The sequence below is a fragment of the Branchiostoma belcheri genome, unplaced genomic scaffold (genome assembly GCF_001625305.1).
Source record: "Branchiostoma belcheri isolate BF01 breed outbred unplaced genomic scaffold, Haploidv18h27 scaffold49, whole genome shotgun sequence".
NCBI classification, from domain to species: Eukaryota; Metazoa; Chordata; class Leptocardii; order Amphioxiformes; family Branchiostomatidae; genus Branchiostoma; species Branchiostoma belcheri.
The window spans coordinates 1,243,721-1,270,718 of record NW_017804120.1 but is presented as its reverse complement, the minus strand read 5'-3'; the positions used below and the strand labels follow the sequence as shown (position 1 = coordinate 1,270,718).

Here is a 26,998-nt window from a genome sequence, read left to right as displayed (position 1 = left end):
AGAGCCGTAAATAGACAGTTTAGATCCTGCTGTAACAAGTGAGGTACATGTACATTGTAAATCTGCTTAACTGAAACATCATTAATTTTTCTATCATCTATGACACGTTCAAAAAATTGAACGTAATCATATCAAATATCTTTTCCTACCCATAACCCAGTTGAGAAATACAATAGTCATGGCCCCACTGTGTGCACAATTATCCTAAACCAGTCACTTCTTAGTGGCTCTCGGGACAGGTCGCAGGCAGACTGCCCTGTAACCCTTGTCTGCACATGACATACACAGTGGCAGAACAGTTGTATACTGTCGTTTAAGGCTGTCATCAACCTCTGCGTTTGACAAACCACAGTAACAACATACATCATTCCTACCACATTCAGAGCCGTAATAGGCAGTTTCTATCCTGCTCTCACAAGTGAGAGTTGTACGGACAAACACTGTACCAGCCAACAGGAGATGTGGAGGTGTGGCTGAACAGCCACAGGAATATTCATATTCAGAGTGGAGACAAGCTAGGCTTGTCTTCTGCCTATCTGTTAACTTCCTGGTTGCATATATAAGCATGGGCTTCCTACAATCAACACATTCTACAACAGCACGTCCGTTCTGAGCAGAGTACTTTGTAGCATCCACCGGTGTCTCCACATCATCCTCCACCGACAGAAATGATGCAGGTCTTTTGCCCTTCTGCGCATGGAGTAAGGTGGGTCGATCATCTTCAGTGGTGTCCATCCTGTACACGTCTGCAAACCCCATGTAGTGGTCTCCACTCGCATCCAACTGTGGCTCCGGCAGCCACCGCAGCTGGTCCTCGTCCAGGGATGGAGCTTCACAGCATTCCGGGTCACTACATTTGCGAATCTGGAAACTACAAAGACATACAGAATGTAAAAAATGATATGCGTAAATGTATTTCAAAACAGTCAAGATAAGTACACTGTACATGTATGTGTGGCAGATGTTAATTTTAATATAAAATTTAGAAGTACCTGTACTGAGTTTGTCGGCAATGCTGTTGTACCCAGTCGTTGTATACATCTGACTTCTTCGTGTGTTGTTTCTGTAGTTTTCCGACATCCAGGTCTGGAAACAGGGCCTTGTGCTGCTCTAGCAGTTCCTTCATGGGTCCACCATCCTCAGATACAGGATCCATAACCTGCCAGTGTGAAGAATGAAAAAGTACATTTGTATCAAATAGCAAGCACAACTGTCTAATTTTACAAGAAGTAAGGTCTTCGTATATTAAAGATTGTTCACTGCTCTCTATAATTAATAAAGAAAGTCATAAAAGTTTACTTACCTGGAATGGTTCACCTTTCAGGGAAAGTCGGCTGAAACGCGACATCACCAAAGCCTGCACTGACTCAATGGAGGACTGCCATGCTTCAGCTAGCTCAGGGTGTTGCTTTGCCAGGTTTCTTACCTCAGCCATACTGCCTGCAACATGTAACAGTTGAAAAAAAATCAGTAATTTTCCTCTATTATATTGTAAATACTATTTATCTAGTACCTCTAATGGGGCCCAGTAACCAGAACCAAGGAGGTTTTATCAGACTCTGTTTTATCAGACTCTGATAAAACCTCCTTGCCAGAACCAAACCAGAACTTTTAACCGGAACTAAGTTGCAAAGTCAGCACAAACCGGCACGGGTGAGAAGCTTCTCCAGTTCATCACTTAGCTGTTTCCTTTCCAGGGCAACGTTCTGTAGTCCAATATTCAGGATCGACATGAGACGTTCCGCAGGATTCACATAGCTCTGTCCCGGAGCACACCTTGCAAGGATCAGCAGGTCAAAGTTCATGACTTTGAATAGTGCAATGTGAGCACATTTCACTGACTCAAGAGTGTTTCTTTGATCTGTCCCACCATCAGAGTACTTTAGGAACACTTTGGGTCTCTCCTCCTTCTGCCTCAGAATCTTCAAGATGGCTGCTGCATGTCTGAAAGGACTGGAGGCTTGGAAGACTGAGTCATTGACTGCCACAGTCACTGTTCCTCGGTAGAAAGACTTGTCTGGATCCTCAGGGATATCACACTGATGGTACACAGATGGAGTAAGACTCGCTTTGTGTCGGAGGTCATGGTCAGCTGCGCTCAAGGTGGTTGTGGATGGAGCCAGAGTTTTCTTCCCACGGACCCCAGTGGAGATAGGCAGGTCAGGGTCTCCAACAGGCACCTTGGCTTTGTCGTCACAGAAGAACAGTACAGCAACAGCACTCAGCAAGACTGCAAGCTGCTTGAGATACTTCAATACGCATGCGCAATAGTGGGCGTCTGGATGGAATGCACGTAGCTGACGTCGCTGTATCTTGTACTGCACGTCTATTCTGGACGTAAATCTTGTCGCAGTATTCAAGTACGGATTCCTTGGCGAGAACTGAAGGCGAACCAGTGCAGATGATGGAATTGGTGTGCCTTCAGGACATCGCTTCTCTGTTTGTTGCATGAGATCTTTAAGTGATATCCACTCGGAGAAGTGGGCAACATTATGGCGCCTGTCATCAGCCGCAGTTACCTTGTCCACGACAGCCTTCATCTCCTCAAAATACACATCATACGCCCCACCTAGTCAAGAAAATAAATCAACCACACATGTGCATGAACGTACAAAAGTACATGTGTATACAGTCAAACTTGCCTATGTAAATGGCCACTCAAACAAGTATGGCCACTATTAGGGGGGAGTGTTTATTATAGAGAAACATTTAAGCCTTAAAGGGACCTTTTTGATGGTCCCTTACATTAAGGGACCATCAAAAAGTGGCCACCATAGCCAGTAGACACTAGTACAAGTTTGACTGTACATACATGCATGTTTTAAAAAATTACTAAAGCCTCACCTGGTCTCCCAGGGTTTGTTTCTCTTAGATCTGTCAACAGGCCCTTCTCTCCCAGAAAGATAAGCTTCAGTCGCTGCTGAGTCTCTGGATGTGTGGCTGTTGACTCATCCATTGCAAGCTCCTTGTATATAAGGTCAGCTACAGAAGGAGCTACGTGTGCAATGTTGGACAGTTGCTGCTTGAACTGTCGGCACATCTGGCGAGTATGGATTTGGGGAAGACTGGGCCTGATTGCTGCCATGACCTTGGCAGCCTGTGTCAGCAGCTCTGACTGTGACCTGGTTTCTTCAACCTTCACAACGTGAAGTACTGTTGCCAGAGAACCTCCTGGAACATATCTAAAACAGAATGCTTTGTTTAAGCATTTTTCTTGACCCATTTTGTCACAAGTTATTTCAAAAGAAAGTAGCATGGATTAGAAGGATAAACTGTTTAAATTGATAGATTTAACACAAAAGAGCTGTCCATAAGCTTAGCTTGGATTTATTGTACTCTCAGCAGTATTTGGAGCCATACCTATAAAGGTCAACTGGGCATGAAAGCTGCAAAGATGCGATGAACCTGTGGCGCTGCACACTGTTCTCAAAAGGGGCTACCAAGTGTTTATCTTCATCAAACAACACTGGTTCATGATACTCCGCTTCTTGCATTCTCTTGTCAAGAGCTCTGTATTGCATTCTGACCTCTGAGCTGCTTGTTCGATGTTCCACACTGCAGTTGTTCTCTAGTTCTCTGACTGGGTGGTCTGATTCATGTCTCTTTGCTTGACTCTCAAGCATCTCGTCCAGGTGCTCTCTGTATGCACTTAGGCAGTCTGCTAACTTCTCAATATCATTATGGACTTCTACCCAGGCTGCACTTGACTTCATCACAGGGCGGTTGCACAAACTGTAGAGTGCCTGGGCATGGGAATTGAGCTGTGTGGATGACATCTGTTGAGCCTTCATCTTCTTGCGTTTGTAGTCATTGTACCCTTGGTATTTGTCGAATGCTACTCGTACAGCTGTCACACTTTTCTTCCTGAGGGCAGCATCATTTATCACCACATGCTGATTTGTCACATACCACAAGCTATTGCAAAGGACCTGTAGGATTGAATATGAAAATCCAGTCAGAACTGCTACAGTAAATAGTTACAGCATCGGTACAGCCATAATAAATTCAACTTGATCTGTTGAAAGTGTTTCGGGTTCTTTTTCAAAAGCACAAGAAGGAATTGACTTCGTAGTCTATTGTAAGATCAACATGTATTTACATTGTCTTAAAAATCTAAAAAAAAATGACAATGGATAGGTACCTGAATAATATACGATCCCTCACTACCTGCCTGGTCCCTGGCAAAGAGACAACCCCTGTCTGTAAAATCAGACACCAGGTCGTTGAACAGTTCGTCCTTGCGATTCAGGCCTTCACTCTGTCCAGAGCTGAAAGAGACAAAACATAACACTTAACTTAGAATATTGTCAATTTTTATGAAGAATTTCATTTTGCAAATTGTGACTACTTAACTACAGTAAAGTTAGTGTACAATTTAGTTGGTTTAAAACGTACCTGCTTGTTTTTTTTGGAGGTGGAACTTTCACGGGTGACATAAGTACATCAAATGCACTGACTGTTGCCCCCTTTGACTTCATGGTGCTTGGGCCAGCCTCCTCACATGAATCTCCGGTGCATTGAATTTTTAGATGGTTGAAACCAAATCCCTCTAGTTGGGACAATGTCGCGTCGGTGTCCTCAACGTCCACCCATTCTGTGGGCTTCTGCCCACTCCCACACATCACCCTTCCACACACCATGCTCCCCGGAGGAGGATGTACAATGTCAATTGCACTTGAAATTGGCATGTTTCCCGGCAGTGTTTTGAATGTTTTCTTCTCAGACTGCAGGTGGCTGCATTTAGTGACATGCAGGATCCATACTCCCCTCGATACAGAGGCAGAGGAGGACGAGGCCTCTGTCATACTGTATCGTGTATGTTGTCCGGCAGCGTTGACCCTGTGATAAGGAGATAATGTCATTTAATATTAATGTTGACTCTATTCATGCTGACTGTATAAAAAAAATCAAATATAACAGGAAACACATGTATACTATTATAATATTTAAAAAACTGAAACCTGCTATTGCTAACCTGAGAGGTAAAAAAATCATATTTATAAAGGTTAAAAAATTATATGCAAAGTTAATCAATTATTTAAGGTAAAAAATCATTAGCAAGGTTCATAAATCATTTACAAAAATAAAATATTCTCTGAGCGGTTATTCAGTGAAGAAAATATTGCAAAGCATGGTGAAGCCTTTAACAGCCGCCCCCCTCCCCCCTCCTAACAAATTAAATGCCATAGACGCTGCAGTACAGACATATGTAGGTACATGAACTCGCCAAAACGAGCAAAAGTCACAACGGTAAAATGGCTAAATGGGTGCTGACAACAATTATTCAGCTCAGTTCCGTCAGCCAAATAAAAAAAAATATACGCGACGATTTAAAAGCCAGCGGACGTGTCCGGGCAAAACATCAGAGAATGAGGTAAACATGTGCTGCAGTTTCAGGCTGTAGCTAGGTACATGAACTCGCCAAAACGAGCAAAAATCACAACGGTAAAATGGCTAAATGGCATTGACAACAATTATTCACCTCAGTTCCGTCAGCCAATTATATTTTTGCGACGACTATAATAATATTTTTGAAAGCCAGCGGACATGTCTAGGCAAAACATCATGAACGAGGTAAACATGTGCTGCAGTTTGCATCGAGTTTCAGGCGGTATTATCTCCTTAAAAATCCATGTAAACCAACTAAAAACTACATAGAAGGCAGAAATAATTTCTTACCTGAACTGTTTGGTGTATACTGGCGGCCGCTCACCCCCCGCTCGGCCTCGGGCCGACGCAGCGCTCACGCCGCAAATACATGACAACCCGCCGGCGCCATATTCGAAAACTCAGTATGGTAAAAGTAGCCCCCCATTCCGCGCGTTATGATCACTCGGATATATGCGAATCTGGTACCATAAAAACGGCAAACTTATGAATTTTAAGAAAAATATAAAGCGTTAAAACTTTTTTAATTACCGCAAAAATCGTGTTTGAGAAGTTCGAAAGTCGATATTTTCATACCGATGCCGCACAGCTTTCATTTTGATATCGTATTTTTGGCTACAAATTGTTGGCTAGTTTTCTTGTATACGAATGTACACAAAGCCCGGGCTCTCTCGCTCTGCGGCGAAACCGACCGCTAGCCGCTCGAAATTTTTGGTCGGCCCAAAAAAGGCTAGGGTCGGGGGGTTTTTCATAGGGTCGGTCGGGTAACCGGAAACACAACATTTTTTTTCCTAGGCCTAACCATGCAAATTTAGTGCCCTTAGCATGTCAGAGGTCAAATTACATACAACAATTTTCACAAAAAGTTAGCTTATCTATGACAAATATCTCACTGTAGTATACAGCATAAAAAAGAATAAAAACTTTTAAAATCTGTTTTTATTTTCAAAACTCACTGAAGTACCAGTTTGAATGTACGGATCAGTCTTATTAACAAATACCCTTATACATGTAGAAGCTGTGTCGTGAACAAGATCTCATTCAAAAAGTAGAAAAGAGTTGAAGGTACTCACATCTTTCTCTATCTTCTTCAAAGTGTTTCCACTGAAATGATACACACACAAAGTTTAAAGTATGAACTTGTACAATGCAAAAATAAACTGGTAACAGTACTAGACTTCCTAATGTGTAGTCTCTAAAATTGTACAGTGCCTATACATTACTTACTTAGACATTACTTATACATTACTGTGCTGTAAGTGAATGTTCACAACAAACTTGACTTTTTACATCATTATAATAATTTACAACAAAAAGAAGGAAAGGGGAGATACCGTGGGCCAATCAGCAAGCCGACAAAGTTGATGTCTGGATGTTCTTCCTGTGGGATCATTACTCGATCACTCACTCTGGTCACCGGAGGCCTGGAGAGAAAGAAGAGATGAATGGTGTACTGAACAGCTGCCAATCTTTTTCAGAAACACATAAATTTTCTTTGTGAAAACTAGTCAATGTGTATACCCTTGACATAGATATCATTTGAGATGAATGCAGATTTTCATCACGTTTTTATTGATGATATCTGATGATGTTTTATTAGATATCCACTTTTCCTAGATTACGCATAAAAAAACATAGTAGGCATGTACATACATGATTACATTACACATGAGATCTAGAGCAGTTGCAGGTAAAGATCCTAATTATAATGTCAAAAAGTACTTATCAAGTCTATGATACTACAACAGGGCTCGAAATTAAAGGTGGTCCAATGGCCACTGACCACTAAAATTTAGGCTGGGACAACTAAAAAGACACCTTGGGACATTTTTGGGACAATGGAAAAATAAACAACATCAGAATGTCAGCCCTTCTTTTCCTAATCAGGCACACGTCCTGGCTTTTGAATTAAAAAAAATCCCCCTGAATTTTCTGTCTACACTGCAATTATATTTATAATGCGCCTGAGAGTGAACATAAGCAAAATAAAGTTGACTTCAAGTTGAAGTCATACAATACTTTGCAAAAAAGCAGGTTGGGACAGGTCATCCTCACTTCGGGACAATTGAAATTTATTTTTGGGACAGTGCTGGGACAATAGAAAGAAACCTTGGTAATTTCGAGGCCTGTGCAAGTATTCTAAAAAGCTTGGAAACATACTTGTAGTCGGCAGGAGGCTTGAAGTCCGTGTTGAGTCGCAGCGCCTCTTGTATGAGGTTGTGGCGCTGCTCCTCCAGTTTCTTCCGTGTGCGATATTCGCGGGTGTTCAGTCGCTTTCCCTCACTGTTGTAGATAGGCTCGGGAGACGGCGACCTGTTAGGTGCACAAGTCATAATGTTTGTCATCATCCTACAACAATGTGTGGCAAAGGGTGGCAAACAATATACCAGTAATTTCTGTAACACTCGAAATACAGTCTTTTGTGACAAATTTCTGCAAAATAACACTTGAAATACACTCTTTTGTGATGAATTAAGGAAATATTCTTTACATTTGTCTTCAAATATTTCATTTGATCGTACAACTTAGCGAAAACTTAAGCGAAATAGAAGATACATGCACATCTTTTCTTCTTGTAGACTTTCATAGTTTTAAAGGTATAGAATACAAGGTTAGTCTTGTAAAAACAAATTATGAAAAGTCTGAATGAAGTTGTATGACTTCTGCCTTAATTTCAAAAGTCAAAGCTCTTTCAATGGGTGTCTTAGTACCAGTATATAAAGGCATGTTGATCAGTTTGATGAAATCTGTGGAATGACGTCTAAACAGAACTTTTTCCAAAGAAGTTGTGTAACAATCCAATGGGGCATTTTACTCGGTCATGGTACAAAACTGTTTGCCACCCTTAGTCTATACACACACACATCCACCCTTTTACCTTAACATATTGTACATTTTCACTGCAATTTTGAAGCCCTAGATTACTATGAAAAATCATAACCAGCAAAAACTGTAAATTCTTCTTATAAGTGAAACTATATTGCTGCCATTTGAAAGTGATCTTAACAACATGCAAAAACAAAAAAATGGGAAAAATTTACTCCACCCAAGGCCTTTTTTTTCATCGAGAAATTATAAATAAAAAGGGACACACTTGAAAGTTGAGGTAACATGTTAAAGGGCCTATTTGCTGTAAAAAAAGCTTGTTTCTTTCCAAAAAGTCTAGAAGACATTGGCAAGAGGTCTAGTAGTAAGGCACATGTTAGTCTGACCAGTGATATAGAAATGCTTATTTAAAATGGAATGACCTCTGTCTTGAATATTCCTGTCCCGTCATACCGCTGTACGAAAGACCACTGAGTTAGAGAAACATGGGGAAAAGATTATGTGCATTCAACCGTTAAAACGTCAATCAGGCCGCGTAAGAATGGTACTTCCAAAAAAAACAAACACTGCACACATGCTTTTGGTCAACATAAAAGAATTTTCAAAGCGAGCCACAGAGCTTAATTCACTATGAGAGAGTCATGAATGCATCACTAGCAGGAAATGTCACGAATCTGTACAGCTCATATAGAAAGCTTTTTTCTCCAATGAATGAATGAATAAACAAACATATTTGGGACAAAGCTGTTTCATGACCAATGTGGACAAAAAATTGTGAGAATGAAAGCATTTTCCATCAATATCACTGACAATGAAAAACAACACTTTTCAGAGTATCTTCAATGCATGTTTTCATAGAATTTCGGGACATTTTTTTTGTCTTGTCAGCAAATGACTGTAACAATCCCCTCTTTAGAAATGGTGCAGCCCAAAGTTTCCTTCAATGCTGTCTGATTTCGGAGCTATCCATTTTGAAATACGGGGGAGTTGGAGAGGTTGTTTGGCACAGCCCGAAGAGGATCTGTCCTGGGAAACAAAGTGGTTTGAGCACCTGTTTGGGGATGAAGGATTATGAAATTTGCGAGCGGCCAAGATGGCACCCTGTGAAATAATGTGGTTACTGCCATGCTGGACCAATCATAAAAGGCCCTGCCTGAACATAAAAGCACCAGTGACGGGGGTAATAATAAGAATAGGTCGGTCATAAAAATTATGTGGCATGGCTAAACTTCAATCTTCGTGGGTGGATGCACTTCAATCCACACAGTCTACACGTGGTGGAAGAGAACCTTGTAATTGTTAGCTACTAGCACAAAGCTTTCAGGCCCGCACTGTAATAGAGTATGTAGCAATCATTCATTATATACACGAGGCATCCAACAAGACATGTCCAACAACGGTGGACTTTTGGTTGTGAAAAGTACAGTTTCCATCCTGAAATATTTCCAAATACAACTGTAATAATTGTCGAATTACACATTCTCGCATATTTCAAATTTATCCTATAATTTTGGGTAGAAATGAACTTCCTTTTTATAGGAAACAAGTTACACTTTTGAGGCTTTGAATTATGTTGCAAAGGCTTTTAATTAACAATCACATTTTTTCGTTAAAAACTCCTTCAGCATACTAGCGATGTTGGAAAATTTTGGAAGATTTTGAAGAAAAAAGACATTATTATATCTGCTTGTTGGATGCCTCACCCCTGCATGGAAGGCACGGTGACACAATATTTAATTAAACGTGATTACTGCCTTCCAGAACGATCGTTCGTTCGTTCGACCACTTCTTGCCTGGCCAACAGAGTAATCATTAGCAGGGAAAATAAACAGGAGTAAATAGATACAAAAGGAAAAAGACACTTGGTTAAGCCCTGTTCCAAACCTGTCTTCGGGGTTGGGAGGGATGCCCAGATCTCCTGTGCGAAGGCGCCGGGAAATTTCCTCAATTTGCAGATGAACTGTAATAGAGTAGGTTAAGAGAGAACAGGAGGAACATATTATAAAACCAGTAAGCACATCACACAAGAACATCAAGTAGAAATAATGGCAACAATTATTATTAGAAACATAACTCCAAATAGTTTGTCAGTGCAGATATTCTCATTATGTTTTTTCAGTGGAGTTTCATTGATGATTATAATAGTATTACACTGTGACGTTCTCTGTACAAGATAAGTGGATATTTCTTGGCTCTAACTAAAGACTAAGCTTCTACTATAGTTACCAAATTTTCAAACCAACACATTAAAATGTATGCTTGTCTTTACCTTATATCTAGCTCATACATGTGAAATCGTATAGATTTCTAGATCTATTCTACATGTTTCTGTTAGACAAAGCTGTTCTTGCCGAAGTGGTAAAAAAAAATCAGCCATAACCGCATTAGTAACAAGATTGCAAGAAGCTCTCGATAAGAAATTGAAGTCTAATTCTTTGAGTTAATCAAATTAGCAATGGTTATAATCAAATTTCTTCACACAAGATTAAAGACCAATCATATCATATATTCTAGAGAGGTGTCATTTTAAGGAATATTTAGTATTCAATTACTGACAGAAAAAGGGTGTACACACATAAACTGAAAAAAAAACTAGAGCTAGCTCACTTCAGAAAGACACACTGTGAAGCAATATGGTAACAACTTGAATGTGCAAACCGAACCCTATATAGGAAAAACCTACTAGGGTAAGACTGAAGGTGGTACATTCAGTGTACAGCACAATATATAATAATCTATTGATAATCAATAACAACCAATCATGAAATTTGGGGGAAGAAGAAGATTTTTTATTGAAGTGCTTAATATTAGGCATGCGATAGTGAAAAGATGCAAGTGCGGAAGAGGAAGACATGTCTTACCTAGATACTGTCTTTCTTGGTCTTTGGGGAGATTTGGAGGAATGACAGTTGGCATTCCAGGGATGATGGTCTTTTTGTCGACGTCTTGTTGCCAGCGACTACGCCGCTTCTTTGACCTGCCTTCCCTATCATTCCAATTTCCACCAGAACCTTCGAATTCAGCAACGGGACAACACAGCAGATTACATATGTATGTAATGTCATGTGTAATAATGTAATCACTGGGAGAGTATGGGCATGTGTAACAACTTCTACAATTTTCATCGGAGTCACAATGAATAGAAAATGAACAGTAAGAATTTTTTTTTTGTCTTCTGTCAGGCTAAGATCTAGGCAAAGCACAAAATTTGTTGTTCCGAACAAATCAAATGCTATAACAGCTGCATATCATATTATGACAGATATGACGTCCAAAATCCCTACACTCAACAATCCGGCTTCAGGATACGGCTGCCATTATTACATTTGATCAATTCTCTTTCCCTCCGAGATTTTTTAATGAATCCATATTTTTCCAATTCTAACTGCATTCCAACATATTGCTCAGAGAAAGAAGAATCACTTGATGAAGATGGCCTGGCATTTCAATTTCAACTGTAGTACTATAGTCACATTAACAGGCAAAGAATACAAATTCAGTTGATTTTTACTGGTCAGCATTCACATGTATGGATAAAGATCAAATTCTAAAATCCCAACAAAAATGACAAGCCACAAGAAGCCACCACACATGCCCAAATTATTTGAGCTGAAGAACTATCCTATCAGGATAGGATTTCCTCTTTCTTATTCTAAAAATGGCAATCTTGAATTGGGTGCATCTGTGTCTATCACTATCAGTATCATGCATTTTTCCATCAATCCATGTATTCCTCCTAGCATTATAGTTAGTGTAAAATATTTTCTTCCAGCTAGGGCACAAACCTTACCCCATACAGTGAAATAAGGTTTCTTGGAAACTGTGCTTGATCGGGGGTTGAACCATCTGATCATTAAGTTTAAATTCTTAAATTAAGGTAAGTCCAAGACTCTAAGTCCAAACTGAAATGTACCCAACAATTTAGGAACTGCATATACTGCACAACATAATCACATTACATTTCATTGTACAAAAGTACAAAAGTACATTTTTTTTGCACGTTTGGAACAGACTCAACAGAGAGTGGTGAGATCAACCTTACCTGTTTTGTAAAATATAATTTACACATCTGAATCTCAAAATATTCTAACAAAAATGCGGCAAACGTGGAGGTTACAATTTATGGTTTACACATATCATGTATTTAGACCAAAAATAATTTCTAGATCGATGTGTGCAATGAATTAAGTCATGAAAGTGAACCAAATAATTTATTCCAGAGGGCCGAGTACCAGCTAGTAAAATGGTTCCAGCATATGCACGAGGGCAAATCTATTTTCCACTAGTTCATTTTCATACAACGTTGTGCCTAATCTTTACATCAACAAACACCGTCAGAATATATTTCTACTCAAATATGACCCAGAAACGGTTATTTCCACCCTAATTATCGCATCGTTACGAAGTGAGAAGCCGTACAAACGTAATGACCCCCAAATCAGACGACTTTTTCCTCAGAGAAAACAACGGAGGAAACATTTTTACTCACCCTCTTCGTCCGCCGATTCGCTTGGTTCCACCACTCGCTAGAAGAGGGTGAAGCCGTCCTAGAGGAGTAGCATTGGCACCTGTGGCCATTGTGGTACCTAAATGTGTCCTAAATGTCGAGTTTGAAGCTAAAAATTTGTACAAATGAGCCAAAAGAAAGAACGTCACCAAACTGTAGATATGGCGGGCGGTAAAAACCCAGCGGCGACGTCACCAGGTCACGTGACGTACACTGCATTGTGGGTATGTCGAAGCCTCCAAGCAGATGTACGGTTCGGCTTGTTTACGGTAGACATAATGATAGAAACAGGTGTCAAAAAGACATCCCGGCGACGAGAGTGATGGTTGTTGTCTAACATAACACATGCTTTCCAAATGCTGACAATGGACACATGCTCATCAAGACCTACCCATCCATATGCCAAATATCATCATTATCCACGAAATCATGAAAGTTTTGTTAAATAAACCTTGCATCAATTAATTCATCCATTCACCCTACGCAATCCAGCCATAGGTTCCTGAGATATGCTGACCAGTGTGTGCGGAATCACGGACAGACACACACACACACACACACACACACACACACACACACACACACACACACACACACACACACACACACACACACACACACACACACACACACAAGAGGGTCAAGAAGGTAACACAAACAGGTGATGACTGTTTATCTTTTGCTTCCTTCCTTAACAAGCTTAGAAATGAAGCAAATTGCTACAGAAAAAAGTACAATTGACCTCGTATCATTTATTAATGTAACAGCACCAACAGTAACAAATTATAGATGCTTCTTTTTTAGTGTATACTTACTTTCCTTTGACATATTCATGGATGAAAAAAGGCAAATTCAAGCTCATACATATTCCATGACTTTGAAATTTCAATAAAAATCCAAGAAACACATTATCTAAAACTATTCATACTATATTCTGTTTCAGTGCATTGAATATTCCAGTATAATAGATGTCTCTTTTCTGGGTATAGTTATTTTCCTTTGACATAGTCACGAATTTCACGACTTCAACAGAGAAAACTGCAAATCCAAGATGTTGATTTCATTTAAAACTATTTACTAGTATACTTTATCTAATTCTTATTATCAGCACGTTTAATTTATTTAGTGCTCTCACGCGAACTAGCAATAAACTTCATTAGTCGTTGCTTTTTGCTTTTTCACTTTGATGCAATTCCAAGTGTATGTCATTAAATGATGCTAGAGTCCATTCCGCGTCACCGAGTGGGTTGTTATTGTCATTATTTAGAAATGTTTTGAATTCTTTGTAATTGTTTGTCTAAGAAATTTCATAATTTGTAAATATTTTGAACATCTTGTCAATATTCTAAATAATTCCCTGGTTTTCTAAAACGTTTGAAATATTCCTGATGTGGAATATGACATTTCCAATAGTTTCGAAATATTTCTAACAGCACTCTACCATTTTTTACCATTATTTCGAATTATTTCTAACATTTTGTAAATAGGTCAGTGGGATGGGAAGGAAGTAATTCACACATCCCTGTGAAGTACAGGGTAGACTGCCTGGGTGTCAGGCATTGATGCCTTACAACAAAAGAGCCACCAGTGTCCAGCAGTGAAACCTAAAAATACACAGAAGAAGACAGAAGAGTAGGATTAGCACCTACTTTTATGGGGGCAATTACCCACATCTACCATTTTTCATTTGTTTGAAATAGTTCTAAATATTTCGAATAGTGAAAGAAACAAATGGGTTGTTCAAATTTATTCTAAATAAAGAGATCTTTGTACAGTCTCTTTCAAAATGTTTCAGAAAAATATAAATGAATTTAAATATATTCAAATTTTCATTTTCAAATTTTTGAAAAATTTAGAACTTTTGTTACTAGGGTATTCTTTTCTTCTAAATAATTCAAACGTATTAGAAACATGGAGAAAAAACCCACTCGGTGACGCGGAATCGACTCTAAGTATAATCAAGAATAAAGCTTGTTGTCATGCATTTCATCATACATGTAAAATATCTTTGTATCACAGCTTGTTTGTCTGATTATACTATGAGTATTCTATCAGATATTCTGGGTAGCATTGGCTCGACTCAAAAAGAACAAAAATTTCAGGAATTTTTACGACGGTCGACACAGCTATCGTAGCTTTTCCCGTATGGATCAGACTCATTCAAGGGCGGAGGTCTACGATAGGACCTATCGCCCTTTGTATAACGCCCAACAAGCACCTTCGCGAGAAACATGAACCGGTGACCACTCTGACTAGGTTGCGCATACGCGCTCGCGAAACTTGCATGCTTGGTGAAGTAGCTTCCTCGGCCATGAAGCCGGCCGACGTTACAACCGCTGAGGCGCCAGTCGAAGTTCTGACGGCAGATGGCGGACACTGCGTCCTGGTTAGTGCCGTGGAAGAGACGGAGTTCCTTCGGGTACTCGTCATTGTTCTGCTTTTTCATTTGATTCTCTTTCCTGCAAAAAAAAGAAAAAGAAACACAGGGTCAGTTGAATGCGTCACAGAACGTCATTTCATTGAAGCTCACTTGTTTAACTCTAACTAAATCTAAGACAGAAGATAAGTACAGTACGTCAATGCTTACTTGCAGTACAGATCCCACAGGTAATAGTTCTGTACGCGTTTGACGCTGTGGATCTTCGTGTCTTTGGATGGCAGGGTTTGGTGGAAGCGCGCCTTAACGCCATTGATCTCGTCTCCTCTCAGAACGGGGGAAACTTCCACAAGTACGAAGTCGTCCTAAAGAAATACATTTTAAAGGTGCGTTGGTTTATGTAATGTAATTGCTGCAGTATAAAACTCCGCCAAAGCGACAAGTAATCTGTGAGTGTGCCAGTTTTAGCTATTCAAATCGTCGGATGACCAACCACAGTGGTCCTGTCATACCTCCGCTCTTCCCATTGGTTCCCAATGTTCAGGCACGGTTGTGACGTCATCAGCTGAAGGCCACCTAAATATAGTAGGCATTTCATCGGTCTCGTAGGACCATGAAGAGGAATCATAAGGCCACCTAAATAAAAGATTAGTATTAGGTTACTCAGACAAAACATACCGCATCATTCGTAGATATACGTACATATACCAGTTTATTCGGGGAAAGAATCAAGCATTGTTATTCACCATATCGTTACCAAAGTGAAAGATTGTTTTGAAATTGTTTGCCACTGCCCCACGTAAGCTGATTTGTGTCATAAACTGTATAAAATTTGATATTGTATCAAAGTTTTTGTATGTGTTGTAAGATTTCTGTATGTGTTGTAAGATACACGTTATCCTAGCAGCCTTTACCCACCTGTGTGATTCTTGCTTTTCTTTCCTTCTAGCCTCGAATTTCTCTTTATACAGGCCAACGATGTACTTTCCTGGCTTACCCAGTAGCCCGCTCTTCTTGAGCAAGTCTCTCGGTTGAGGGTCGAAGAGGTTGTGCGACAGTTGGCACGGTTTGCGGCTGCAACTGCCGGTCAGGTAGAACGTGCAGACGTGGAGGCCCGCGGTGCATTTTGGGCCATACCTGCAGGACTTTCCCGCGCAGTTGTAGAAGTAGCAGCAGCGCGGCAGCCGCTCTAACTCCTCCTGTCGTTTTTGCGATGGCTCTGTGACATCGGGAGGACGATGATGGGGCGAAGAGGGTCGTTTGGGGCGATAGTTGCCTGAATGAGAACCAACAAGAGGTTCGGGCATTCTAGGAGGATGGCGAGGTTGGGATGCCGGCTCACTGACAGGAGACACTGGTCTTGACCGTCGCTGATTTGGCGAAGGGGGTCTTCGGGGCTTCGGAGGGGTTGTCTTGTCCTTAGACGCCTCCGTAGACTTTCCGGTGATCATAGAGAGAACCTGCGCTTCCGCTAAGCCATCCAAGAAATTATCCTGACAATGAGATATCAAAATGTACTCATGAAACATTACATATAAAAGAGAACATGGCATTTATATACACGAACAAGCTCAGTACATTCAATGATAAAATCAACATGCATAGTATGAAAGGCACAATACTAGTAATAAGACATGCAAATATAATAAACATACATATGTCAACATTGTAAGCAGGCATTATTGATACAATTTAACATGCATGCAATAAGATATAATGATACTGACATGCATTGCATGGGTCTCAACCACCGCACACACACGCACACACACAGAGAGTACTATAGATAGAAAATTGTACTTAGAAATACCTGTAACACAACGATATTATGGTCATCTTTCAGGTTGTGGGAATACCGGCAGCTGAGCCCGTTAGAACAGCCCTGTCCAGTGGCGTAATGACGACACAAGTGGAAATGTGTGCAGCCGTCTTCTTTACATGTTGATGCGGTGTACTTTCCACACAGGGTGACGTCACGCTTGACTTTGACAAGCATGACGCCATCTTTGTTCAACCTGTAACGTTACATGAAAACAGTTGTGTATAAATTATGTTACCACGTTTGTTACCACGGTATAATATAAGAAATTCCATGACAATATAGTTTTTATGGGAGTAATGAATTTTTCAGTGGCATTTGTTCTAAACAAGGACATTATACACTGTACTTGCTCTAAACAAAGAGTACTTGAGGGTGTGGCAATAATGTATTGACGAGTGCAAACGTACTGGTGTGGTGGGGGGAGGGTAGTAAAATGATGAAATACGTGGAGTCGAATTTCACATAAATATGTGATGCATGACTTCACTTTCAGGTTGCCGGTACGAGTTTATTCTGTACTATCTCTGGATGAAAATAAAATTTATCGCTTTTATAAAATATCTCAATTGCTCACGAGAACTGGCTTTTTATTTGCTGATAATATACCTCTACCTGTACTAGTAATTTTCTGCATGACCCAACAATAACAGGTGTAATGCACGTATGTTCAAGCAAGCATGGAGGTATACAAGAGTTAAGTACCTCCATGGTATAGAGCATGCCATATTTTGACTTTGATTACTAATTTCGCACCCTACCTTGTCTCAAACAAGTCGTGCTTTTGCAGGAAACTAGCCAGCTTCCCTGGATCCTGGTACTCTTGACGCTGAGAGATTTCCCTGGCCTTCTGTTGCAGTTTGACGATCGATATCTCACCAGGTTTGTCAAACAGAATGGAGACCAGTTCTCGGATTGCCCTGCCTTCCCTTGCGCTTATTTTCTCCTGGTAGGACCGTTTCCCTCTGTTCCCAGTATCTTCTTCTTCGTCGTCATTTTCGTACTGGTCTTCGCCTTCTTGTGAAAGAAGAGAAGTAGACAAAGCTTTTACCACGGCAACAAGTTGATCCGTTGTAAAATGAGGACTTGTAGTTGCTTCGCCTTCAGCCCCTGCACTTGTGCCGCCGGGGGTGCGCCAACCCTGGCCACCACCCCGGGGACCTCTCCCCCTACCTCTCCCGCGGTTTCCTCGTCCTGACCCCCGACCACCTCTAGAGCTGGTCGGACGTCCAGACATGCTTGGAACCTAACTACAAGTCCCAAAAACGCTCTCTCCCTTTCACATATGTGCTGAGCTTTTAGCAAACACTCAACACAACAGTATGTTTGCCAAATTTTCCGTCAACAAATGACGTAGGGGGTTAGTAGAGTGCGCATGGCTGTTGACCGACGGCATTTATTTTGCTTCCCGAACAGAAATTGGATCCCCCCTCATTTTTTTACGTCTTTTGTTGCGTGTTTGGGGTTAGTAAACTGTCTTTCACTTTGTTGAAGTTGCGTTCTCTGTACAGGCGTACGTGTAAATGCAAGCCGAAATCCAACCTCTTCTTGTAGAGTGTAAACAGAAGTATTGGCGGAAAGGCAATACCTGTTCTATTTACCCACCAACAATGGTGCAACCATCTTGGAAAGCCATGTCTTTGACAGCACTTAACCTTAAGCGTACTTTAAATTAGCTTGAGGCTCGATATGTCTTTAATATTCCATAACTTCAATATAAATCCAAGAAACACATGATTTAAAACCATTCATACTATACTCTGATATTAGCATGTTTATTGCATTACTGAATATTCCAGTATGGGCTAGCAATAAACTTAAGTATTCGATTCTTGAATACATGACTTCAGAAACTGAACCTTCAACAGGGACATAAGGGAAGCTTCAGAAATAGTTCAAGACAATTACTAGTATTTGCCGCGATTAGCCTTCAGGCAGCAGTTTGCAATAGACATATTATATTGCCCTTTCTTTGTTAACGTTAGGGACTAAGCCTTCAACTTTATGTTTTAACTAAACGATGTCAGGTTACTTGATTAGCTTCGAGTATGATCTTGACTGATGCTTTTTAATTCTTGCAACACAAGTTGAATAAACAAGTCACTCATTTCAGCAACGTTAGCTAAGTTTCCTCATAGCTCAGTACTAGTATGAATATTCAATGAGATACTCTGGATAGCACTGGGTCGACTCGAACACAACAAAAACGTTAGGACTGTTCTCATCATCGACACAGCTATCGTAGCTGAGTCCGTACGGATCATACTCATTCAAGGGTGGAGGTCGACGGTAAGAACTCTCTCCCTTTGCATACCTCCCCACAAGGACTTTAGCAAAGAACATATACCGGTGGCCAGTAGGATAGCTAGGCTGGGAGTACGCGCTCGCGTAGCTGGCATTGGCGGTAAAGTAGCTCCCCTGCCCGAAGAGCTGGCCGACGTTGTGCCCGCTCAACCTCCAGTCGAAGTTCTGACGGCAGATGGGGGAGACTGCCTCCTGGTTAGTGCCGTGGAAGAGACGGAGTTCCAGCGGGAACTGGCTGTTGTTCTGCCTTTTCATCTGATTCTTTCTCCTGTACAACAATTAAACCAACATCAATTCACCGATCTACAAAATAGTAGCAGTCTGTAGAAATCTTTAAGAGTTGGTACGGGGGTTGATATAGCTAAAAGGAATGAGTCATTCAGTCGAAAATTCCGTTAAGTTCAATGTTTTGAGTTGGACAACAGTGTAATCGTTCCATAGCGTACAAGTATGTATGCTTTACGTTTGTTTATTTCTTTGTTTGTTTGTTTGTTTGTGTATCAAGGATTCGAATCGCCAATTAACCACTACTCTTCCTGTACATGAAATACATACACTGTAACTACTATTTGCATTCACTACATTAAAAAAAACATCTTACTAACATTTGCCACCTAATAATGATTATAGTAATATAATAAACGTCATAAAAGTAAATTATACACATTTAACATCAATAACCTTCTATAGCAATATTCCTCTAAAATGCTAGCCTGAATTATCATATGCTAGTAAATTGCGCATATACATTAATAACCATATAACATTATACAATGTTAGCTAGAATTCGTTATGGATCTTGACATCGGCCATCAAAATAAATGAATAAACACTTACTTGCAGTACATGTCCCACAGATAGAAGTTCTGCACTCGTTTGATGGAGTGAACCTTGGAGCTGTGCAGTGTCTGGTAGAAGGCGGACATAATGTCGCTCATCTCCTTTCCAGTTGGGGGAATCTCCGCTAGTACAAAGCCGTTTTCTAGCGGCATAAAACCACCCTAGGTGAACATTGAATGCATGAAAACTTTATTGTACACACATACCCACTGGATGTCTTTCAACGAGGGATTAAAGAGGCTATCTACATCAGGGCATTACAACCATCCCTCAACAGAGACGGGGGGCGCCACAGACTTTCTGCAACCTATGATCCACTGCTCACGGAGTCACGTGTGTTATCTGCGTGACGTCACGGAAGCGGTGGATTCTTCATTCCTTGACAAAGACTGGAGTTGTACAGTCGAACATTTTGGGTGAGTCCAATTTCTTGTGTTGGAAATTACAGTTTAAACTTGCTGCATAATACATACCCACTGGGTTGAGTACTGGTCACAACAAAAGAATGGAACTACAGATATGTTACATATATACATCGACAAGTAGCTACAATGAAGTAAATTCGGTTTCTTCTCGTTCCTTAGTAATGTTAAAAAGGTAAGAATAGGACATGTTTCAATATAGAAGGTTTGTCTAAGTTCATTAGAAATATAGATTTATCTGTACAGCGTATACGCATGCACATCAACTTAGTAAATTTGATAAGGCTATCGTCTCAATACTATAATGCTACTACATTTGTACATACAAACTGTGAGCTTATATTATTATTAAAAAGAATCAGGGAAAGAGACTTTTATATTTGGTATTCAAGTACACATCATTTCTATCAAAGCAGAACATGTAACGATACACATGATTGGATGGCCAATCAGATACCTCGGGACTTCCCATTGGTTCCCAGTGTTCCGGCATTGACGTGACGTCATCGTGCGTCGACTCGGTTGAAGGTTTGGGTTCAGGCATTCTAAAGATATCGAAACATAAAGATTTTTGGTTTTACATGGCAGCAAAAGTGTTAACGAATTTATCGGGAATATTAATCATAATGTAGCTATTCAGTACGAAAACATTGATGTGACAGCAAGTGTGAAAATGGATTTTTGACCGCACTTTCCAGCCCAAATAATGTAAATAACCTATAATGCGGAGTTTACAGCACCGCTTTTGGAATGAATCTACTGATTCTCTGGCGTCTCTCAGCGTCATTGCAGATTACAGAACGCGACTTAATGAGCAGGGGATCGAATGTGTCAGTTATAGTCTGTGGCGTCCTCTGTCTCTATTACTTACCCGGGATCACTCTTGCTCGAGTCCTCGGTCGGTGGGGCTTGCTGGTCCTTCTTTTCTTGCTTTTCCTTCTTCTGAATCTTAGCCTCGAATTTCTCTTTGTACAGGCCGACGATGTACTTTCCTGGCTTACCCAGGAGCCCGCTCTTCTTGAGCAAGTCTCTCGGTTGAGGGTCGAAGAGGTTGTGCGACAGTTGGCACGGTTTGCGGCTGCAACTGCCGGTCAGGTAGAACGTGCAGACGTGGAGGCCCGCAGTGCATGCTGGACCGTTTTTGCAGGACTTGCCTTCGGTGGTGTAAAAGTGGCAAACTCGCGGCAGACGTTTTAACTCTTCTTGTCGCGTCATTGGCTGAGGGACGTCTGTAGGAGGTGTCCCTTCATCCTTCATTTTCTTTGGTTTCTTCGCAGGTTTGGAGCCTCCTTTCGAAGCCATCGGTGGAGGAACCTCCGTAGGAGTTGTCCCCTCATCCTTTTTGGGTTTCTTTGCAGGTTTGGAGCCTCCTTTGGACGTCGTCGATGGAGGGACTTCCGTAGGAGGTGTCCCCTCATCCTTCTTGGCTTTCTTTGCAGGTTTGGAGCTTCCTTTGGATTTCTCCGGTTTGGTGATCATAGAGAGAACCTGCGCTTCTGCCAAGCCATCCAAGAAATTTTCCTGCCGAACAAAAACACGAAAAATGAAAATAAAAATGTGCTAACCATTGGAGTCAACTACAGAAACTGCTTAGAAGTGACTCCAGATCTAACAATTGGAGCGTACTACAGTCAACGACTCCTGAGTGACTCCAGTCCTCTGTAGTTAGACTGACTGCAGTAATTGCTCCGGAGTGACTTTGGAGTGATTTTTACTACAAAGTCTCTCCGGAGCAATTATCACTACAAAGTCACTCCGGAGCAATTATCACTACAGTAGTGATAGTTGCTCCGGGGTGACTTTGGAGTGATAATTGCTCCGGGGTGACTTTGGGGTGATAATTGCTCCGGAGTGACTTTGGGGTGATAATTGCTCCGGAGTGACTTTGGGGTGATAATTGCTCCGGAGTGACTTTGGGGTGATAATTGCTCCGGAGTGATGTTGGAGTGATCATTGCTGCGGAGTGACTTTGGAGTGATAATTGCTCCGGAGTGACTTTGGAGTGATAATTGCTGCGGAGTGACTTTGGAGTGATAATTGCTCCGGAGTGATTTTGGAGTGATAATTGCTCCGGAGTGATTTTGGAGTGATAATTGCTCCGGAGTGACTTTGGAGTGATAATTACTCCGGAGTGATTTTGGAGTGATAATTACTCCGGAATGACTTTGGTGTGATAATTGCTGCGGAGTGACTTTGGAGTGATAATTGCTCCGGAGTGATTTTGGAGTGATCATTGCTGCGGAGTGACTTTGGAGTGATAATTGCCCCTGAGTGACTTTGGAGTGATAATTGCTGCGGAGTGACTTTGGAGTGATAATTGCTCCGGAGTGATTTTGGAGTGATGATTGCTCCGGAGTGATTTTGGAGTGATAATTGCTCCGGAGTGATTTTGGAGTGATAATTGCTCCGGAGTGACTTTGGAGTGATAATTACTCCGGAGTGATTTTGGAGTGATAATTACTCCGGAATGACTTTGGTGTGATAATTGCTGCGGAGTGACTTTGGAGTGATAATTGCTCCGGAGTGATTTTGGAGTGATAATTGCTCCGGAGTGATTTTGGAGTGATAATTGCTCCGGAGTGACTTTGGAGTGATAATTGCTCTGGAGTGATTTTGGAGTGATAATTTCTCCGGAGTGACTTTGGGGTGATAATTGCTCCGGAGTGACTTTGTAGTGATAATTTCTCCGGAGTGACTTTGTAGTGATAGTTGCTCCGGAGTGACTTTGGAGTGATAATTGCTCCTGAGTGACTTTGGAGTGATAATTGCTCCGGAGTGACTTTGGAGTGATAATTGCTCCGGAGTGATTTTGGAGTGATAATTGCTCCGGAGTGACTTTGGAGTGATAATTGCTCCGGAGTGATTTTGGAGTGATAATTGCTCCGGAGTGACTTTGGAGTGATAATTGCTCCTGAAAGACTTTGTAGTGATAATTGCTCCGGAGTGACTCAGGGGTGTTAATCGCTCCGGAGTGACTCAGGAGACATAATTGCTCTGGAGTGACTCCGGAGCGATAAATGCTCCGGAGTGACTTCGGAGAGGATCCCGAAGTAGCGATGAAAATATGCAGAATTCATACAAAGCATGAATATTGTATTCAACTTTATGATAAAATATGACATGTCTGAGGTAACAAAATTTACATGAATCTGCATAATCATTCGGCACGTACACAAGTACATGTATACACCAAAGCACACGTATATACACCATGCCCATGAGTTCCCTGCCATGTAAAATCGCACAACATACCTGTAACACAACAATGTTATGGTCATCTTTCAGGTTGTGGGAATACCGGCAGCTGAGCCCGTTAGAACAGCCCTGTCCAGACGCGTACTGACGACACAGGTGGAAATGTGCGCAGCCGTCTTCTTTACATGTTGATGCGGTGTACTTTCCACACAGGGTGACGTCACGCTTCACTTTGACCAACATGACGCCATCTTTGTTCAACCTTTGAGCACAAGAAGAAGACAACATTGTTACAAAAACATGATATATTCTACTACAATTATACAACATAATGTTGCGTAGTTTTACTCTATGGTTCCATGGCAAATGTTCCATGGGCTTCGTTTATTTGTGCCACCCGAGATTTTTTCACAAGGATACGAAATGACATTTTATATCTTATATTTTTTTATTTATTTATTTATTCATTTGGCTTACAAAGAAACCATGGTGTCCCAACTAGTCAAGGACACCCTGGGGGAAAAATGAAAATTATTAGACATACATATAATGCATATTACAATTTACAAAATACATGCTTAGTGAAATATATAAATTATGTACAATGGTGCAATAATATACATACATTTTAAAAATACAGTTATAGAGTCCTGGTATATACATGGTTGCCGAGGTACAAAAATGCAATATGTATTATTATGTATATGTTTATATGGGGGGTTGATACAAATTCACTTTTATTAGGCAGAATATGGATCTCCAAGGGATTTCCATACTTTAGCTTTAAAGGAAGAAAGAGTAGGGGCTGTTTGTATGTCAATTGGGAGGGAATTCCATAAAAGGGTGGCTCTGTGGAGGAAGGCGTTCTGTGTTCTACAACTTTTGGAGATTTGTATACAGAGGTTTCCGTTTCTGAGGGGGTCTCTAGAATGTATGGCGGATGTCCTGGTAATAGGTAAAATACTAGCTAGGTGGGGCGGGCAGTGACCATTCTTAAATTTGTACAGAGTCGTTACTGTGTGGAACTTACGACGAAAAATAAGTGAAGGGAGCGCTAACCGAGAGTAGAGAGATTTGTGGGAGGGGTAAGGAATCCCGTGGTGTCCACTTATCACTCTGGCTGATCGGTATTTTTTTAGCTATATGTACATCCTACCTGGTCTGAAAGAAGTCGTGCTTATGCAGGAAAGTGGCCAGTTTCCCTGGATCCTGGTACTCTTGACGATTGCTGACTTTCTTGGCTTCTTGTTGCAACTTCACGACCGGGACATCACCAGACTTGTCGAACAGGATTGAGACCAGCTCTCGAATGATCCTCCCCTCCTTGGCGCTAATTTTTGCTGGTGGCTCTTTCTCTTGCTTTGATTGCTTTCTACCTTTCTTTCCTCCACCCTTCTTGGTGTCTCCTTCTTCTTCTTCTTCCTCTTCTTCTTCAAACTGTTCTTCTGTTTCTATTGCGGCACTAAGGGAGGCCTGGGATGTAGACAAAGCTTTTACCATGGCCACGACTTGGTCCGTGGTGAACTGAGGGTTCGCCCCAGCCCCCGGGGCTACGCTTCCTCCCGGGTTGCGGCCGGTGCCCCCGCGGGTACCCCTCCCTCTACCCCTCCCACGGTTCCCCCTGGCCGCTCCGCCTCTAGCGCTCTTCTCAGACATGTTTTAAACTGCTTTTTTTCAGTGTGAAACGGAGCAACCTCCTTGCTTCACAGTTTTAGCATGGCACTGATAGGAACTATAGGACAACAACTACTTAGGCACCACTACGGAAGCGGATGTGGGCGGATTATTTGTAAAAGAGAGTTTATCTGTATATGCTTTATAAGAATTATTAATTTGTCTCTTTATATATTAACTGTGTGTGGTTACTTGTATCAAGGTTATGTCGTCACTGTTGTCTACTCGTCAAATAAGGTTAGGTTGGGGACTTTGGGAGATGCCTTCATTGGAATGGAACCATCCACTGGCTTACTTGACAAACACGACATGTTTTTCAAGTCCACAGGTCAAAAACGGACTGGGGTAACAGAAAAATGTCGTTCCTACCAGTGCACTGCCCACCCGAAAATGGGCAAAGATGTCTGTTGCCATGCCGCCGGAACGTGGATGCCACTCAGATAGATATGATGAGACAAGACAAGGCTCTGATTTTATGTTTTGTCTTTTACTTTGATGCTGTGATGTATTTCATTCCTTTTATATGTGATGGTTGCTGTGTATACGTGATAAAAATCATTAATACAATGCATTGAAACTTGTTGTTTCAGTGACAATGTATGTTGTAATAGTTGACAGTAAACCTAGCACAATAAAGGTATCATTTCTCGTTTTACAAGAGTTATGATGTTTAAAATCTAGGAATCTTGTTTCTTTGGCCCGCCTTGCTTTTTTTCGTCCTTTCGCATTAGATTTGGAGTCTGCGGGAAGAATGCCATCCATAAAATTTGCTTGCCTAAAGCGTCTTTTTACCTTCGCCAAGAAGGTTATGTTTTCAGTAGCGTTTGTCTGTGTGTGTGTGTGTGTGTGTGTGTGTGTGTGTGTGTGTGTGTGTGTGTGTGTGTTTGTGTGTGTGTGGTTTAGCAAAATAACTCGAGAAGCAGTTGATGGATTGGAATGAAACTTGATAGGTGGGTAGGTCTTCATGAGACCTAGAAATGATTAGATTTTGGGCCCCCTTGCGGCTTTCCTAGGTACTGCAGCTTAACTTCCGGTTTTGATATCTCATGTTCTGGACATGCTAGGGTCACGAATTTTGGTTGGTAGATAGCTCTTGGGGTAGGAAAGAAGTGACATGGGTTTGGGTCCCCTAGCTCCTTGTTCTGGAACTGCAGGAGCATTTGTTGAAAAAATTAGAAGGACGATAACTCAAGAACCGGTTGACGTATTGTCTTCATTTTTGGTATGTAGGTAGTTGAAGTGATGCTTGACATAATAAGATGGCAATTATGCAAATCAGGGGCTAATTTGCATAATTAATGAGGAAATTCTATAAATCTGCTTTGTTCGATAATAGAACTATGAAACACTTGTGACATCTACTTGAGAACGAAAAAAAACATCTGAGGATATAGATTATGTAAATGAGGAACTAATTTGCATAATTAATGGCAAATAATTTCATAGTTGTAACTGCTGCACCCCGAATTTCATACTTGCCACATTTGGAAGTTAAGTGAAGGTGAACATAATTTATTCAGTGATCAATAAACATAATTTATTCAAATCATGACTTCATTTGCATAATTTATGAGGAAGTGCTATAATAGCCTTTTTGTTATGATAAGACTGTCATTGGATGGAGAATATGATCAACTGATATAATC

The 26,998-nt window shown here is 41.0% G+C and overlaps 4 protein-coding genes across 7 annotated transcripts in view; all 4 read right to left on the bottom strand.

Annotated features, from left to right (window-relative positions):
- The window catches only part of LOC109479501 (splicing factor 1-like), a 25,590-nt gene extending 12,651 nt beyond the window's left edge, over window positions 1-12,939 (bottom strand). The window contains exons 1-7 of one of the 4 annotated variants that reach the window (XM_019781470.1): window positions 12,704-12,939; window positions 11,076-11,225; window positions 10,099-10,174; window positions 8,637-8,684; window positions 7,549-7,701; window positions 6,723-6,812; window positions 6,462-6,492 (exon numbers count right to left, since the gene is read on the bottom strand). In XM_019781470.1, coding sequence (XP_019637029.1) covers window positions 6,462-6,492; window positions 6,723-6,812; window positions 7,549-7,701; window positions 8,637-8,684; window positions 10,099-10,174; window positions 11,076-11,130 — 453 coding nt within the window. In that variant the 5' untranslated portion in view covers window positions 11,131-11,225; window positions 12,704-12,939. Of the gene's footprint in view, window positions 1-6,461; window positions 6,493-6,722; window positions 6,813-7,548; window positions 7,893-8,636; window positions 8,685-10,098; window positions 10,175-11,075; window positions 11,226-12,703 lie in introns of those variants that run through there. The other 3 variants (XM_019781471.1, XM_019781472.1, XM_019781473.1) reach the window with 3 other exon arrangements.
- On the bottom strand, window positions 3,096-6,088 carry LOC109479516. The gene is made up of 5 exons (XM_019781494.1): window positions 5,680-6,088; window positions 4,396-4,839; window positions 4,142-4,268; window positions 3,528-3,929; window positions 3,096-3,182 (listed from the first exon to the last, which is right to left on the bottom strand). Exons 2-5 carry the CDS (start codon window positions 4,803-4,805, stop codon window positions 3,132-3,134), a joined length of 990 nt encoding a protein of 329 aa, XP_019637053.1. The 5' UTR covers window positions 4,806-4,839; window positions 5,680-6,088; the 3' UTR covers window positions 3,096-3,131.
- Window positions 12,940-13,469: 530 nt separating the features above from the next.
- Window positions 13,470-18,240, bottom strand: LOC109479492. Its single transcript, XM_019781458.1, has 7 exons — window positions 17,679-18,240; window positions 16,909-17,113; window positions 16,017-16,591; window positions 15,611-15,734; window positions 15,309-15,463; window positions 14,670-15,180; window positions 13,470-13,939 (listed from the first exon to the last, which is right to left on the bottom strand). The coding sequence occupies exons 1-6, from the start codon at window positions 18,152-18,154 to the stop codon at window positions 14,820-14,822; spliced, it is 1,896 nt and encodes a 631-aa protein (XP_019637017.1). The 5' UTR covers window positions 18,155-18,240; the 3' UTR covers window positions 13,470-13,939; window positions 14,670-14,819.
- A 707-nt stretch (window positions 18,241-18,947) lies between these two features.
- LOC109479491 lies at window positions 18,948-25,399 on the bottom strand. Its single transcript, XM_019781457.1, has 6 exons — window positions 24,835-25,399; window positions 23,736-23,940; window positions 21,355-22,004; window positions 20,941-21,028; window positions 20,059-20,222; window positions 18,948-19,489 (listed from the first exon to the last, which is right to left on the bottom strand). The coding sequence occupies exons 1-6, from the start codon at window positions 25,332-25,334 to the stop codon at window positions 19,063-19,065; spliced, it is 2,034 nt and encodes a 677-aa protein (XP_019637016.1). The 5' UTR covers window positions 25,335-25,399; the 3' UTR covers window positions 18,948-19,062.
- Between the last annotated feature and the right edge of the window lie 1,599 nt (window positions 25,400-26,998).

Bases quoted from the DNA above. Each gene is read 5' to 3' on its own strand.
- LOC109479516 (XM_019781494.1), bottom strand. From the start codon at position 4,805: ATGACAGAGGCCTCGTCCTCCTCTGCCTCTGTATCGAGGGGAGTATGG. The intron at 3,930-4,141 runs GTACCTATCCAT...TCAATCCTACAG, and splicing joins AGGGATCGTATATTATTCAG to GTCCTTTGCAATAGCTTGTG. The intron at 3,183-3,527 runs GTCAGAATGCAA...ATTCTGTTTTAG, and splicing joins ATCGAACAAGCAGCTCAGAG to ATATGTTCCAGGAGGTTCTC.
- LOC109479492 (XM_019781458.1), bottom strand. From the start codon at position 18,154: ATGTCTGGACGTCCGACCAGCTCTAGAGGTGGTCGGGGGTCAGGACGA. The intron at 15,464-15,610 runs GTATGACAGGAC...GTATTTCTTTAG, and splicing joins AACCAATGGGAAGAGCGGAG to GACGACTTCGTACTTGTGGA. The intron at 15,181-15,308 runs GTAAGCATTGAC...TTTTTTTTGCAG, and splicing joins CTGTGGGATCTGTACTGCAA to GAAAGAGAATCAAATGAAAA.
- LOC109479491 (XM_019781457.1), bottom strand. From the start codon at position 25,334: ATGTCTGAGAAGAGCGCTAGAGGCGGAGCGGCCAGGGGGAACCGTGGG. The intron at 23,941-24,834 runs GTAGGATGTACA...TTGTGCTCAAAG, and splicing joins CACGACTTCTTTCAGACCAG to GTTGAACAAAGATGGCGTCA. The intron at 21,029-21,354 runs GTAAGTAATAGA...CGATATCTTTAG, and splicing joins TCGAGCAAGAGTGATCCCGG to AATGCCTGAACCCAAACCTT.